At 37.2% G+C, this 15,366-nt stretch overlaps 1 protein-coding gene across 1 annotated transcript in view; it reads left to right on the top strand.

Moving 5' to 3' along the window:
* CFAP54 (cilia and flagella associated protein 54) overlaps positions 1-15,366 on the top strand; it is a 302,579-nt gene that overhangs the window by 18,117 nt on the left and 269,096 nt on the right. The window contains exons 5-9 of the mRNA XM_059402309.1: positions 1,939-1,997; positions 7,413-7,556; positions 9,238-9,351; positions 9,475-9,576; positions 14,508-14,706. Coding sequence (XP_059258292.1) covers positions 1,939-1,997; positions 7,413-7,556; positions 9,238-9,351; positions 9,475-9,576; positions 14,508-14,706 — 618 coding nt within the window. The remainder of the gene's footprint in view (positions 1-1,938; positions 1,998-7,412; positions 7,557-9,237; positions 9,352-9,474; positions 9,577-14,507; positions 14,707-15,366) is intronic.

Below are 15,366 nucleotides of genomic sequence, written 5' to 3'. Positions count from 1 at the left end.
GGGGGGGGCGGGAGGCAGGGAAGCAGGCTCCCCGCTGAGCAGGGAGCCCAATGCGGGGCTCGATCCCAGCATCCTGGGATCATGACCCAAGCCAAAGGCAGAGGCTTAACTCACTGAGCCACCCAGGTGCTTCCACACTCTTGTTTTCTTAAAGATAGTTAACCAATTTTAGTTCTTTCACAAACTCTAACTGGGTGTATGACAGTTGCATAAAACCTTACTTCACAACCAACCTGAACCCAATTCATTCAACACTCACATAGCCAGATTATTTTGGTGGTGGTCATCTTTGATAAAAAGAAGCCACATGACAAAGCAATAAACTTGTATTAGGGATTTGGTTAAAAATAAAACAAAGTTCCAGAATAGCCTGAGATTGTAAAGATTTAAACTGTTTTCCATTTTATGCCATTTACTCTCTGTCAATCTTCAGCAATGGGAATTTTTGGGCCAGGCCAAGATCCTGAACCATCAAAGAAGGATTCGGTTATAGTCAGCACATTAATATGGTCTGGAAAGGTTAAAATCTTATTTTGAAAAATACAGAGGGCCCTAGTCATTCTTGAGGGCAGTATCCTCAGGTCTTCTGAAATTCCCTAGTTTCTCTTACTGACATGTTTACACAGGCTTCTGACTTACACCTGAATCACATGTTTTGCAGGGAGGCAAGAGTTTGCTCTGGGTATCCTTACTTGGTGACTTTTAAAATAAAAAAACACAGTTAGACATTTTCGTATTTAAAGATTAAGAGCAGACGTCAACAAAGCCAAGTTGAGTTAAGAATGCTGGGCTTGAGCTGTTAGCGGACAAGTGGTTCTTCCCCAGTGAACCTTTTGTGAAATAACTACTGCCATGTCCCTAGAGCAGTCACACTAAGAAGGCTGAGTCCTTTAATGTTAAAGACCCATTGCATTCTCTATAAAGTTTATGGTGTTGCAAGTGTTTAAAAGTTTATTCAGTATTTTTTTGTCACTGACTTATGTAATTAATGTTTATTATGCTATGCTTACAAGTGTATTTTAATCAACTGATGTGTTTTTTGGAGCAGATGCTCTTTTCTCAGAAGCTTTTAAAGTTTAAGTGTGAACATGGATTCGTAATTGTTGAATTTGGATGGTTATGAATTTTAGATCAGATATTTTATAGAAAATATTTAGACTACTTGTCATTATAATTACATGCCTTTTAAGGCACATTACTATCTTTGGGGTATGTTTGTAGCATGATAATGTCCTTTGTATACAGAGAGATGTCTGGTGATGTTTTTGCCCACCCCTGCCCCAGCTCTACCAGTTTTCTACACTTCTGTTTTCATTTAAATAATGGCCTGACTGTAAAAAACAAAAACAAAAAACAAAAAGCCATACTTGAATGCTCTAAAATAGGAGTTGGAAATGCTGTTTTTCACTAGAGTGCTTATAAGACATACCTTAATGAAGGGGTAAATATTATGAGACTGCAAATAAATAAAATACAATCTATTATATGTTTTGATTTTTAAGTTATCATGAGTTTCCTTGTGTCCTTGTTTAGTAATGTACCATTTGATTAAATATGTATTCTAATCTTATTTGGAGATCAGTCTTTAATTTTTTAGTCATAAACCATAGGCACCAGTAGCATTTTATAAAACCAAAGGGTATATAAATTATGCTACTTAAATATTCTTTTGTTTAATATATTTCAAAACTTATGCTGTCCTTCAAATGAGGATAAAAGATTCCTATGTCTCCTTACTTAAAATATGGTCAAATTAGTTCTTTTGATGATTTGGCTGCAAGTTACAAAAAAACTGTAATGGTTATAACTCTAACCATTATCAGACTGTCTCATAAGATCACTTGTTTTAGGAACTATAGACTTAAACCACAGTAATCAGGATATAAAATTTCCATTATTTAACTGTAAAATATGTTAACAGTCTTTTTCTTCATCTAGGTACCATTTACATTTATACCATTTGCAGAAAACTGATGATCATAGGTCAATCTTCCAAGGTATGAAATTTACTGACAAAATATCTTGCTCTGTATTTCCTGTTTTTCTCAAGACTTTTGTTAGCACTAAGTGCTGAACAAAGAAAATTAGTGAATTACATTAAAAAATTTAATAAATATTTATTATATAGTTTTACTCTTCTTTTACTTTAACATGATCATCTCTAAAAATAAAAATATAATAAAATATTAATAAAAAAATTCCTAAAATTGATAGGTGATCTCCAGTGTCTCTCAGTCTCTCAGATTAGTCATTACTTGTCAACTTGATGCTGAACATTCCTCTGGTAACTTTATCTTTAGGTAGGGTGACCATCCATCCTGGTTTATGTCTGTTGTCCTAGAGTAACTGTTAATAGTTATTAATTATTTATTATAGTTATTAATAGTCATAATTAGTAACAAACAGTTATAATTAACAACTAGTTATTAATAAGTAATTATTAATAGCTCCCTTTCGCTCCTTGAAGTATTCTGGTTTGGATGAAAGGTATGGTGACTCTATGTATGCTATGGAGTTTGGACTTCAGTGTCCTCCAACAGCTTGGACTTGACTTATGGCTCACATGCTAATTGGGTGAATGTCCACCTAAACACTGTCCCAGTTATGACCTGAAGGCAAGGGGCCTTTATTTTACAATAAGATTCATACTTCCTAGTACTTAGCCGCTCAGTTTTAGCTTGAGGAAGTGGCTGACACTTCCCTTCAATGTTGGTAGCACTTTTTGTCTGTAGGAGACATATTTATTCCATGTGTCAATGTCCAGTCATTGGAATATAGGCCTAGAAGGGAGAATATACTTCCGTCAAGAGCATGCTTGAATTGTTTCTTCTATCTTAAACATTACTGCTTTGTTTTTTTTCACTGCATACAAAACCTTATGCTGAATATTTTAACACTCAGTGCAGGTACTTTTTCCCCCCTTATTTCCTCAAAATATAGCCTAGTATCTTAAAATTTGACAATGCTTAAAAAATAAAAATGGAAGCAAAGATACTTTCGTGCTGGATGCACAACATTAATTATGTGTTCTCTCTCTGTTTTGTTCCTCACTTTTAAAAGCTCTATTACTGACAGTGACTTGAGCAAGCTCTGTGCTTTGAATGTAAATTGAAATGAAGGGAGACTGTTTCATGAATAATGTAAATGTGGCCTACACACTATTCCAACAATTCCACATTCAGTTCCAGATGATTTCCTAAAGAGAATTTGCATACTCCTGTTGCACTTGCCGTAGCAACAAATACTGCTGCACAGAGCCATCATAGTTTGGTCTGCTACAGCATTTGTCTGCCAAAGCCTCGAAGGACAGAGATAACTGTGCCAAAATTTAACTGTTAGTGTTTGTACTTATTAATGCTGAGAGAATTTTAGCTTCATGTGATAGTCATCTCAAAAGTATTTCTTATTTAAATCCTACATAAGACATCTCCTCTCCCTCTTATTGAACTTGAGCTTTTGTCTGACAAAATAAGGGCTGAAGGAGGATAATTCCCAGTCTTGTGGGATAGGAGTAGGGAGAATGAGAGATGCAAGAGTTTTGGGGTGGTGGGTGGTCATACAGTTGGCACTTGAAGATTGAAATGTGGTTCTTTCAGTTGGTTCAGTATAAGAAATTTCACTGAAATTAAAAATTTTCATCCAGAAATTCCCAAGCCCTCAGCTGGTGAGTTGATTCCTGAGCTATAACGGGGACAAGCCCTTGGAGGACCAGCCACATCTGAGCACTTCTCAGTATGAGGGATTCTGATTCTGTGGTAGTTTTAGAGTTCTAGTCTGTTGTAGCATACAACAGAAAGAGAAATTGACATGGAATACTTGGGCTTTTCCTGGGGTCGTCCTAGAGCAATCTAAACTCCTATTCATATAGGATCTAGACATTATGGCTCCCATTTGTTATTACTGTTGAATCCCTACTGTGTGTTAGGTATTGTGTAAAGGGCTTTGCATATATAATGCTCAACGTAGGTGCCTTATGAGGTAGGTACCATCATCATCATCATCATCATCATCTGTTCAGTGAATGCCTACCATTTATCAGGTATGCTGCTAAGCACTTTCTTCACGTATTGTCTCATTTAATCCTCATACCATCACTTTGAGAAAGGTGCTATTATTGCCTTCACCTTAAAGATGAGGAAGCTGAGGCTCAATGTCTCACAGAGAAGTGTTGCTGAGGCCAACACTACACTGTACTGCGTATCAACCACTAGAGTAATGCATGCCTGTTGACTAAATTTAATCCTGTCATGACCTATCCCATTTTGGTTCACCCACTCAAATGGAGGAGTGGGGGGTTAATGGTTTTTCAACATGATTATATTCCTGAAGATGTCCTGAAGACCAGGACTGACCAGGGACTTTCCCCAGATCAGAAACACAGGTCAACAGTATAACCTTAGGGAGTGGAGGGAGGCAAGATTTCTGAAGGCTCTTTTCCTAAAGACAAATCACAACTTCACTTTCACTTGTGGTTTAATCTGTAGTTTCTCCGGAGGCATTTAAAACTGTATGGTACTCAGCAAACATAAGAAAATATGGTAGAATCTATTCATTTAAAAAAAAAGTTATTTCTGGGGCACCTGGGTGGCTCAGTGGGTTGAGCCGCTGCCTTCGGCTCAGGTCATGATCTCAGGGCCCTGGGATCGAGTTCCGTGTCGGGCTCTGTGCTCAGCAGGGAGCCTGCTTCCTCCTCTCTCTCTCTCTCTCTCTCTCTGCCTGCCTCTCTGCCTACTTGTGATCTCTCTCTGTCGAATAAATAAATAAAATCTTTTTAAAAAAAAAGTTATTTCTGTTTTATGTTACTATAGAACTGAAATAGGTTAGTAAAATTTTGTGGTTTGAACAATTATTGTCAAATTATTCCAGGTACCATTAGGTGAACCCGAAATACAAACTTTGAAATGCCCGTCAATGTTGTTTCCGGTCAAGAGTACAAGATGACATAAATGATGCTGCAGTGCCATCCTGTGGCTGAGCTGATAAACCATGGGTTTTTCCTGCTCTGCACCTGAGCCAGGCTCTTGCTGGGCTCTTTTAACTGGGTTTTTTAAAAAAAATTTTTTCCCCTCTGAAGACAACAGTTCACTGAAATCCCATCAACTTTTTTTTTTCTAAATTAATATTCTTTTGAGATTTTAGGAGCAAGAAAAAGGCTACAAATTAAGATTTGTTGTTGTTTTAGAAATGGCTTTTTCATCTTTAAACCTGACAGTTTTTCAAAAGCCCAAGTTGCATGCTTGGTTTCCAGAACTCCCCCTTTGTCAAGGCTGCCCCATGTAGTGGAAGGAACGCTGCTGTGCTTGGGAGTCCAAAGACTAAGCCCCAGCTCTGTTGCTTATAAGCGGTTTGGCCTCTTAGAGTTAAATTGGGTTACTTTTAAGGTCCCTTATGGCACTAAAATATGTGATTGACTTATTCTAAGTCTGCATATGAACCCAAATGTAATATGAGCAATTAGTGACTAAAGCTATTTTTATTTTGAAATGTGAGATTTCTAATATTAGGGATTCCAAGGGGTTTTGAAAAGATATGAGAATTTAAAGGGAAAAATATATACACGGTTTGATCCCATACCCCCATAAACCACAACAGTCCATATGCAAAAATCCACAGTAGGGTTTTTGGGCAACAAATGGGAGAAAATTCATTTGGATGACTGCTAATTCCACCTCAGTTCATAGCGTGGCAAAGTTAGCATACAACAACAACAACAACAGGAATAAAGCAACCCTGGGCCCACTTAGTAGAGATGTAGTGTCCAGAACCAGGGATTGAAAGCTTCATTTTATTGTGGAGAAGTCATGCACCCCAAAGGACATTGGCAGCTTGGAGCAAAACCACAGGAGACTAACCATGATGGGGAAGGGAAGTCAGTCCTAGGAGATCTGAAAGCATCCAGGGTTGGTTATCCTGGAGAGAGAGATGGGGAGAAGACAGGATGCATAGGTGGTTTTCTGATTCTTGGAAAGCTGTATGTTGGAAGTGGATTTGGGGTGGTTCTATGCTATTCCAGGATGCGTAACTAGGACCGGTGCACTGGAGGTATATCAAGGTGGATTTCATTTCGGATTAAGAAAGCACTTTTCATGTTTTAGAATTGTCTTCTAATGCCATGTGGCATGTTCCTTGTTGCTAGAGTTGAGAACTCTTGGTTTGGAAAGGTATAGGACATTTGGTGGTGGTGCCAGTGATATTGGTAGGGATGGAATTAGACTGACTTTCAGCCCTTTGATTCTATGATTACTTAACATAGTTCCTCATTTAGCATCATTAACTAGAGATTTTTTTTTAATGAAGGTCAGTCAGTCAACATATATTTATATAATATTTATCATTACATGCCAGATAGTTTTAGGAGATAGGGATATGATGGTGAATAAGACAGACAAGGTCCCTTTCCTAAGTGATTTTATATTCTGGTGGGATGAGCTTAGTGGATAGCAAAGAATATTATAATTCTGTGTCAAACTCTGCTCTACTTCCAGCATTCTCTTTTCCTTTGGAATAAAAACTGACTAGATAGTGGAGAATTCTGGCCTTTCAGATTTCTTTCTCTTAGATGAGAAAGCTGAGCTGCTTGCTCATGTGTTGTACATACTGTCTTTGAAGGCTCCAGAGATGGTAATAGGGTCTGAATGTTACCAGTGTTTTATCTATTTTTACTATTAAATGCTATGTCAGTCACGGGGGGTGGGAGGTTGCTTCATGCCTATGAAGCTCCCGGACCATTCTGATGATTTGCCTTTCCAAGAGTTGACTATTGCAGACCTATTTTTCCTTAATTACTTCCTCAATTATTGAAGGCCAAATTTGTTATAAGAAGAAGGACTTTATTCTGCTGTCCAAATTTATTATCATTATTTTCTGAGAGTCTCAAAGACTTGTTAGCTCTCCTGCGTTGGTTCTGCTGACTTTGAGGTTGTCTACTGAATTCATTTACTAGCAGTTGGAGATATCTGCTATGTACCTGGGATTCTTCCAGGTGCTGGTGATATAATAAAAAAGTGCCATTCTTTTCCGAGAGATTACAGTCTAGCTTTGGAATCACACACATGTGAGCATATTAATGTCACTGAATGTAATGTAGATATGTAGGTAGAGAAACATCTATGTAAATTACCTCCTACACTGCTGGTGACACTTGAAAGATATTAATAAAAACCAGTTGAGTTCATAGCACTTTAGGAGCTAAGAAGCAAGACATTTAAAATAACTAACTTGAGATTTTGAGTTCTTTAAATTAATCCTTTGCTTTTGAAATGCTTCTTTTCTCTTGACTCACTATTTATAGTATTTTTGGTTTAAGCAGTCAGCAGCTTGTGCTCACAACTTATAATTAGATTATATTAGATAGAAATCATCATTGTTAGCTTAAACTGAAAATACATTTGAGTGTTCTCTTTCTTCCTCAGGCCTTAGAGTACCTCCTGTGGGCCAGCATGTGTATGGAATGCTCGGTCCCCCTCCTGTCTGTCAGATACTTGACCTGGAGAGCTACTCTTTACACTGCCGTCTGCCAGTGCTACTATGATTGCCAAGCTGGCATTCATGGAGAGGTGGGCCGCTTTTCATTCTCAGGATTCCAGTTTTTAAAGTATAAGTTATTTAGTATTTTCTTCTTCAGATGTCCAGCAACACAAACACAAACGGACAAATGTAACCTAAAGAATTGCATTGGGACGAAGACACAAGTCCCAGGGTTTATTTGCAGAAATGTGCTTGGCCTCTCCATTCTGTTATCTCTTGTTCTACATTCTGCTCTCTCCTTTCTTCTCCATTCACTTCCGTTTCCTCTGCCCCTGTCTGAACAAGATATCGGACACCTTCCTCATTGGATGCTTGTATGCAGGTCACTTTCCTTCCCTGTTTAGTTTTATATTCTGTTTCCCTACAGTCCATTTGTCTTGCCTTTCTCTGCTTCCAGCTGCCGTTTGTTTAATATATGATATTTCTTGTTTTTCTTCTTTTCCTGTGTATCTTTTAGACTGATTACTTGAAATATAACTTAGGGGCTTCTATTAGCCCTTATGGTAAATCTGTGTCAGTGAGAAAAAGGTGTCTTCTCTACAGTATATTGTACCTGGCTGGTCACTGGATGAGGGCGTGGTGAGAATCAGAAGCAGGCAGCCCTTCCTTTAGGCCAGCACATCCCTGCACCAGAGTGTATGGTCTGGTGAGTGCAGTGGGGGGTGGATTGCAACCCTCACTGAACCTCTTAACTGGAAATCTTGAGCAGGACAGAGCCTTCACACTTGCACAAATCTTCTTTTCCCATCCTGTTCACAGCCATTGGGCTGGTTAGCTGCTTTACATTAAATGTTTCCTGTCTAAACTCACTCTGAATGGCTGGATTGTTGTGGCTCATCCTGAATAGCCTTATACAGCCCTTGGGGGTACATTTTTTAGCCCAGAGTACATTCTAGAAACGACTCACCATGCATGTACAGTTAGTTACAATGTACTAGTGTTTCTGTAGCTGTTAAAATTGTCAGGGAATGGAACATATACACAGTTTGGACTATTTGATTCCTATTGGAATTCTCCCTTGTTGGAAAATTTAGCCCTTCATATATGTTATTATGTCTAAAAGGATCTTCATGAAAAATTATAAGTTGTAGATGAAACATTTCCAAGAAACGGTAAAACAGATGACATAAATTGAACTGTAGAGAATCATAATAATGGAGATCTGATTAAACAAGCAGATCTCCGTCCTTTCCTTTCTTTCTCCTTTCCTTCCTTCCTTTCCTCGCACATTAGTAGATACTTCCTATATGCTGGGTACTAGAGATACAAAAATAAATAAGACCATATGAGGACCTCACGATTTAGTGGACAAAGTGAACAGCTGACTAGATAGTACAGGATGCTTTAGTAAGAAGGTTAGTATTTCAGAGAGGGGTGTGTGTGTGTATATGCGATACCAGAGAAGTGATCATCTATATGAAGCTACAGAATTTGGCTTTTCTTAAAAGAAGTACAGAATTCTGGCATTTTCTTGATTTGTAAAGTTAACATATCTGACAGCTTATTAACTTTAGACCTGCAGAATATTGGGACGCTTGTAGGAAATGATCAGTGGGATATTTATAGTGTTTATAAGGAGTTAGCATCAACCTAGAGTTTAATTTACCAATTAAATCAAATATCTGGGAGAATAAAACCTGCTGTCTTGTTACATTTTTAATCGCTATACTCTCATTTATTATGAATTAAATTTATTTTAATTGCATACAGGCATTTGCTCGGCGTGCTTTAGCTAAAATTGATGAGCTAAGGCAACTGGAATTAATGAGTTCCTCACAATCACAGGAAGAATCCAGAAGACATTATAGAGAGGCCACAATAAAGGTATAAAAATTTCATGAAATGAAAGAAATTTACTGCACTATATAGTTGATTAAGAACTTAGTATTAGTGCTTGAGAAGTGCATCCCATTGGTGCCTCATATATAATTCTTTTTTTTGAGACAGATGGCAGTGATGATCTTCAAAAGGGGAGTATTTGAATCTAGAAGAAAAAGCAAAAGTGTCTTTAGACCAAAGATAAGAGTTAACCTGAGGGAAGCTCAAACCGTAAGTCTAAGAGTATTTTCTCTTGTTCAGGTTCTTTTTGCAGGATATTTTTGTTATACCTCCCATCTTTGAAGCTTAGTTACTCAGTATTAAATCCTACCCCCTGTTCTCTGCACCAGTGGCAAATTGAGGAATGCCTTCCCACTGTGGACACAGCCTCACTCCATTTGTACCTTCCCGCAATCCCAGTTTTGTAACTTTAAAGGGCAAGATGCAGAAGAAGAGCCTGGGAAGGGTTCAGATGTGGACTTGAGTGGAGCCATAGAGGCCTTTGTCTTTGACTGGATGGTGTTAGCTTAGTGGGCTTTGAGGTTGGAGAGAAGGTGGAGACACCTTCTCTCCTTAGCTTCAGACTTTACCCTTGGGAGTGTTTAGGAACTAGGCTGCACTGTAGCAAAAACAACCCCCATATCTCAGTGGCTTAAAATAAACTTTATTTCTCGCTAGCATCATGGTTATGATAGTTCATAGGGGGCTCTACTCATGACTGCCAGATTAAGGGTCAGATTGAGCAGAAGCCCTCATTTTGAAAGTTGGCATTGTTCTGCCATAGGGGATTTGAGAAAGCTCTGGAGAATCTTGTGCAGGCCATAATGCCCAGCATGGAAGGGACAGTGGTCTTTTCTCACATGTCAAAACTCATCATATGGCTCTCCTTGCCACGACTGTGCTTGGTCAGCAGCACTAACGGCTGCCAGGGAGGAAGTCTGGGGTATAGTTATACCTTCTGGGGTTCTCTGCCCTTTCTCCCCCTGCCTTGTCCTTCTCCCACTATCTTGTCCTTGACCTTCTGAATCTCAGTATCCCTTAAGGCCCAATTCATTTTTTCTTAAAAGCCGTCCCTGACTATTCTAGATGGCTGTAAATTTCTTTTGTGAACTTCTTGGTAGGGCCTGAAAATGAAAGTGAAGGGGAAGCTGAGCAGTTTTGGATAGGAGGGTAGTAGAATTTTAAAACCTGAAAGAAATTTAAGAAATTTCAGTCCTGGTTCAGTCCTGTCCTATTATTATAAATGGGAAAATAAAGCCCAGAGTACTTAAGTTATGGCCTCAAGGTGACAAAGGCAACTGCTGGCTATGCTGCAAACTAGACCCCAGGACACTCGTCCAGTGCTTTCTCAATACTCCAAAAACTGCTGCTTTCTTCACTCATTTCTTCTTACATTTAGGAAAAATTATTTTTCTTTTCTCTAAAATAAATCATAATATCTAAATATAAAAATTTTTTGGGCATGCATGGTAGCTTTCTATTGCTACTTAGTGTGACTATGGCATGTTGACTGCTGAGCCCAGAGGTACATTTCATATATCCTTTTAAAATCATATCCCTTACTGACCAATGGTGGATAGTCAGTGGGGGCAGTGACTTGCTCAATCATGGACAATTTCTTGGATGAGCTGTGGAACTGCCCGCATCTGGTATTGTTGAGTAGTAACAGCCTCTGGCATTTGTAAGAAAGCAATGGGTAGGTTTTTTTTCTGACTAGCAATTTTTTTTTCTCTGAGAAAGCCAAATTTAAGTGTCCAAAGCTGGAAGACTATCATTAATTAGCATATTATTATGCTTTATAATCATCCTTCTATAAAAATTAAGTATATTTTCAAAGAAAAACATTTCAAATTCCAAGAAAAATTATATTAAAAACACATCTATTTCTTTTCTTTTCTTTAAGGTAATTATTTTATGGAAAGGTCTGGTGGTATATCTTTTAGTTTAGTTGGTAGTTTCTATAGGGAATAGTCAACATACCCTTTTTATAAAGTCATAGTATATTGCCTAGACATACTTTGCAGAATGTTCTGCTTTATATGTATGAAATAATTTTATGTGTCTAAAATAGAAAGTAATTGTAATATTAAATCTATTTTATAAAACATTTCTGAATTTGGCAGTCCATTGTGAACTGAAAGTTTATCATTTTGACTTTCAAAGGATTCCTTTAAAGGACTACTAATCCATACTAATAATGATTGACTGTTTAGTGATTCATTCAATAAATATTTTTATAGTACCTGCTATATAAACAAGATAGATAGGAGATAAATTTTAGTGGAGGAATTACATAATAAATAAGTATAGTAATTATAGTTTGTGGTAAGTATTAAAAAGGATATAATGGTAGAGTTTAAATGAATTACATGTAAAGCCCTTAGAATGTTTGTGGTGTGTAGAAAGTCCTCAGGAATATTAGTTATTACTATTATTTATTTTCACTCATTCATTTAACAGAATGTATCAAATCCCTACTGTGGTTACAAGTATGGTAGAATATATAGGAGCAGTCATGGTTCTGTCTTTTTGAATGACCTTGGAATAATGAGCAGGATTTGAGTGTATAGGGAGGAGAGGATAAAACATTCTAAGTACAGGACCAGAGCATGATCATAGCTTAGAAGCAGGAGCAAACAAAGTTCATTGGGGGATAGTGAGAAATTAAGCTTGACTGGGCTAGGTATATTATATTGGGATTAACATAATATATTAACATAATAGCATAATACATCTCAATTAACATAATATATCTCATGGAGTAGATGTCATAGATGCCATGTCTGTTTAGAAGTGGAACAGACTATCTGGATCATGTCATTTAGCTTCTCATCCATCCTGATGTTTTTCAAGATGGTCTAGCATACTCTATGCAGTATTTGTACCATAACTTGTCAAATATTTTTATTACTATTTAAAATTTTAGTGGTTTCCAGTTCTTTGTTATTCTAAATATTGAAGTAATCAACAGCTTCAATATACTATTTTTTAAATTTCCTGTGGACAAAATTAAAGATGCAGGATTTGAATCAAAGGATACAGTCACTTTTATTTCTCTTGATATATATTCCCAAATTGATTTCTGAAATAGCTATGCAGAGTACAGCCTGCATGTACCAATCCACTACAAGTTGTTACCGTTTTGCTATTTTTTTAAAAAAGTACCCCTGGGGATAAAAATATATGTTTATAAAAAATAAAAAAAATAAAAAATAAAATAAATAAATAAAAAAAAAGATTATCTATCTGTCTATCTATTTACTTGAGAGAGACAGAGAGAGAGAAAGAGAGAAAGAAAGAGCAGCAGGAAGAGCAGAGAAAGAGGGAGAGAGAGAATCTAGGACAGAGTTTGCCCTGAGTGCAGAGCCTGACTTGGGGCTTGATCTGGCAACCCCGAGATCATGACCTCAATCTAAATCAAGAGTCAGATGCTTAACTGACTGAGCCACCCAGGCATCCCTCTCTACTTTTTGAATAATTCAGTTTTTATAAATGGCTTGTCATTTTAACTATTTCTTTGATCCAACTTTCCCTTATATTTGTGTTTACTCTTATTATTTCCTTTTTCTGTGAATTTTGCCTTCCACAGTTTTGACCACTTATCTACTAGTGATTTCAATTTTTAAAATATATTTGAAAAAAATATATTTGAATGAGCTCATCATTTTTTTAAAAAAGATTTTATGTATTTATTTGACAGATAGAAATCACAAGTAGCCAGAGAGGCAGGCAAAGAGAGAAGGGGAAGCAGACTCCCTGCTGAGCAGAGAGCCCGATGCGGGGCTAGATTCCAGGACCCTGGGATCATGGCCTGAGCCGAAGGCAGAGGCTTTAACTCACCGAGCCACTCAGGCATCCCTGAGCTCATCATTTTTATAGACATTAATATTTTGCTTGTCATGCTTGGCAACCCATTGTTTTTTTGTTGCCTTAAATCTTTTTTATAGATCTTTTAAATATTTATGTTTTAAAATCTTTTACTTGGTATTCATCTACAGCTTTGATAAATATTCTGCTTCACTTTTTTTAGTTTTTCTATGGTATTTCTAAAAGCAATTTAAGTCTAATCTTTGGTTTTTATAAGTTCGTTTTGAATATGTCTAATTATTAGAAAATTTATAATGCTTTCGAGTATAATTTTAGAAAGCTCTGTTTTAACTTACAGTAAAAATCTTAGAAGAAACCCTTACGTCTGTTAGTAAAGAGAGGCTAGGGCATGAAATTTAAGTTTATTGAGGTTTTTAACCTATAAGTTAACCTATGGATTGAAAAGTCATAGAAGCTAATGAGTAGAGAAGTTGGTTGTTTGGGGAAAAATACTCCAAAGCAGTTTTAACCCTGTTTATGTTTTTCTGTCTCTCTGACTTTGCCCCAGGATGGAGAGGAACAGGGGAACCATGGGGAATATGACAGGTATCTTCTAACTGGATATGGAGTCTAGAAAAGTTGACCAGAGCTACTTCTTTTTTTTACTGGTAATCTAAATACAGAGAACAGATTTTTGTCTGAAGAATAGTGTAGTGGCAAGTCACAGGCAGGAGGGGAAATCATTCTGGGATGATACAATGCAAAGTGGCTGGGAATTCATACAGGGCTCTAACAGCCATTAGCATATTAATGTATAGCTGTCAATTCTTCTTTCATTAACTACTATAAGATTAGCTATTTATACTGTAAAATATTGTTTCAAATTTGGGTTTAAGGATCTTCTGCATTAGAATTTCCTGTGGTGCTTATGAAAAGTGACCCACTGAATCTCAAGATTTGGTCTGTGAATCTAAAAAGCATTCCTGAGAAATTCCTAGGCAACCGAAGTTTGAATATCAGTTCCTGAAGACTGTGATTAAGGTAACACAAAGCATATGGAGATTGATGTTGCCCTAATAAAAAGATAGAAATAAACAAACAGCCTTTTATTGCTGCCTTGGAAACATGGACATAAAGCAATAGCAGTCTTTGATGTAATGGTGTCATGACATCAATGGAGTCTGGAGAAACACCTTGGAAATGAACACCATAAAAGTAGCCATCTCATTGACAGGCCAGCCACTCTCTCTTTTAGCATTAATGAAATATTCCTTGCTTATCTTTGCTTATAATACTAAACACTGTAGAACTCTAAAAAAGTGGACTGTAGTTTTTTTTTTTTTTTTTTATTCCAGTTGCCATGGCCACGTACTGTCACAGAGCGGTTGTTGGATGAGATGTTGGATAGCACTGCATCCCGGTTTCTGGCCGTCTTAGAAACTCTTTCTGACTCAAATAGGCGCACACTACAAACTGGATCTATTGTTACAGATGAAGTAGAAGTTCGTGATGTTGTCTCAGAACTGTTTATGGCAGGAAAAGAACTTTTAATAAGTAAATAATTTGTTAAAATAATATATTATGTTATAACATGAAAGACAAAAATTTTAGTATGGTATTTGACATATAAGAAAATGATACCTGGGGCGCCTGGGTGGCTCAGTGGGTTAAGCCTCTTTCTTCGGCTCAGGTCATGATCTTGGGGTCCTGGGATCGAGTCCTGCATCGGGCTCTCTGATCAGCAGGGAGCCTGCTTCCCTCTCTCTCTCTGTCTGCCTCTCTGCCTACTTGTGATCCTTCTCTCTCTGTTAAATAAATAAATAAAATCTAAAAAAAAAAAAAGAAAATGATGTCCAGTTGTTTTCTTTTTTTAAGATTTTATTTATTTGACAGAGAGATATCACAAGTAGGCAGAGAGGCAAGCAGAGTGAAAGAGAGAGAGAGAGAGGAGGAAGCAGGCTCCCTGCCTAGCAGAGAGCCCGATTCGGGACTCGATCCCAGGACCCTGAGATCATGACCTGAGCTGAAGGTAGAGGCTTAACCCACTGAGCCACCCAGGCAGCCCCTCCAGTTTTTTAAATCTTAAATTGAGGAATCTTATTAAACACAACTAATAATTTAAATAATTTATGAGATTTTCTTTTGGATTTGCTTAGGTGTATAATCATTACCTGTGAATAATGACTATTGTGTTTCTCTCTTTCTAGTTCTTAA

The sequence above is a fragment of the Mustela nigripes genome, chromosome 6 (assembly GCF_022355385.1).
Source record: "Mustela nigripes isolate SB6536 chromosome 6, MUSNIG.SB6536, whole genome shotgun sequence".
NCBI lineage: Eukaryota > Metazoa > Chordata > Mammalia > Carnivora > Mustelidae > Mustela > Mustela nigripes.
The sequence above is the reverse complement of the archived record's forward strand: the minus strand, read 5'-3'. Positions and strand labels throughout refer to the sequence as shown.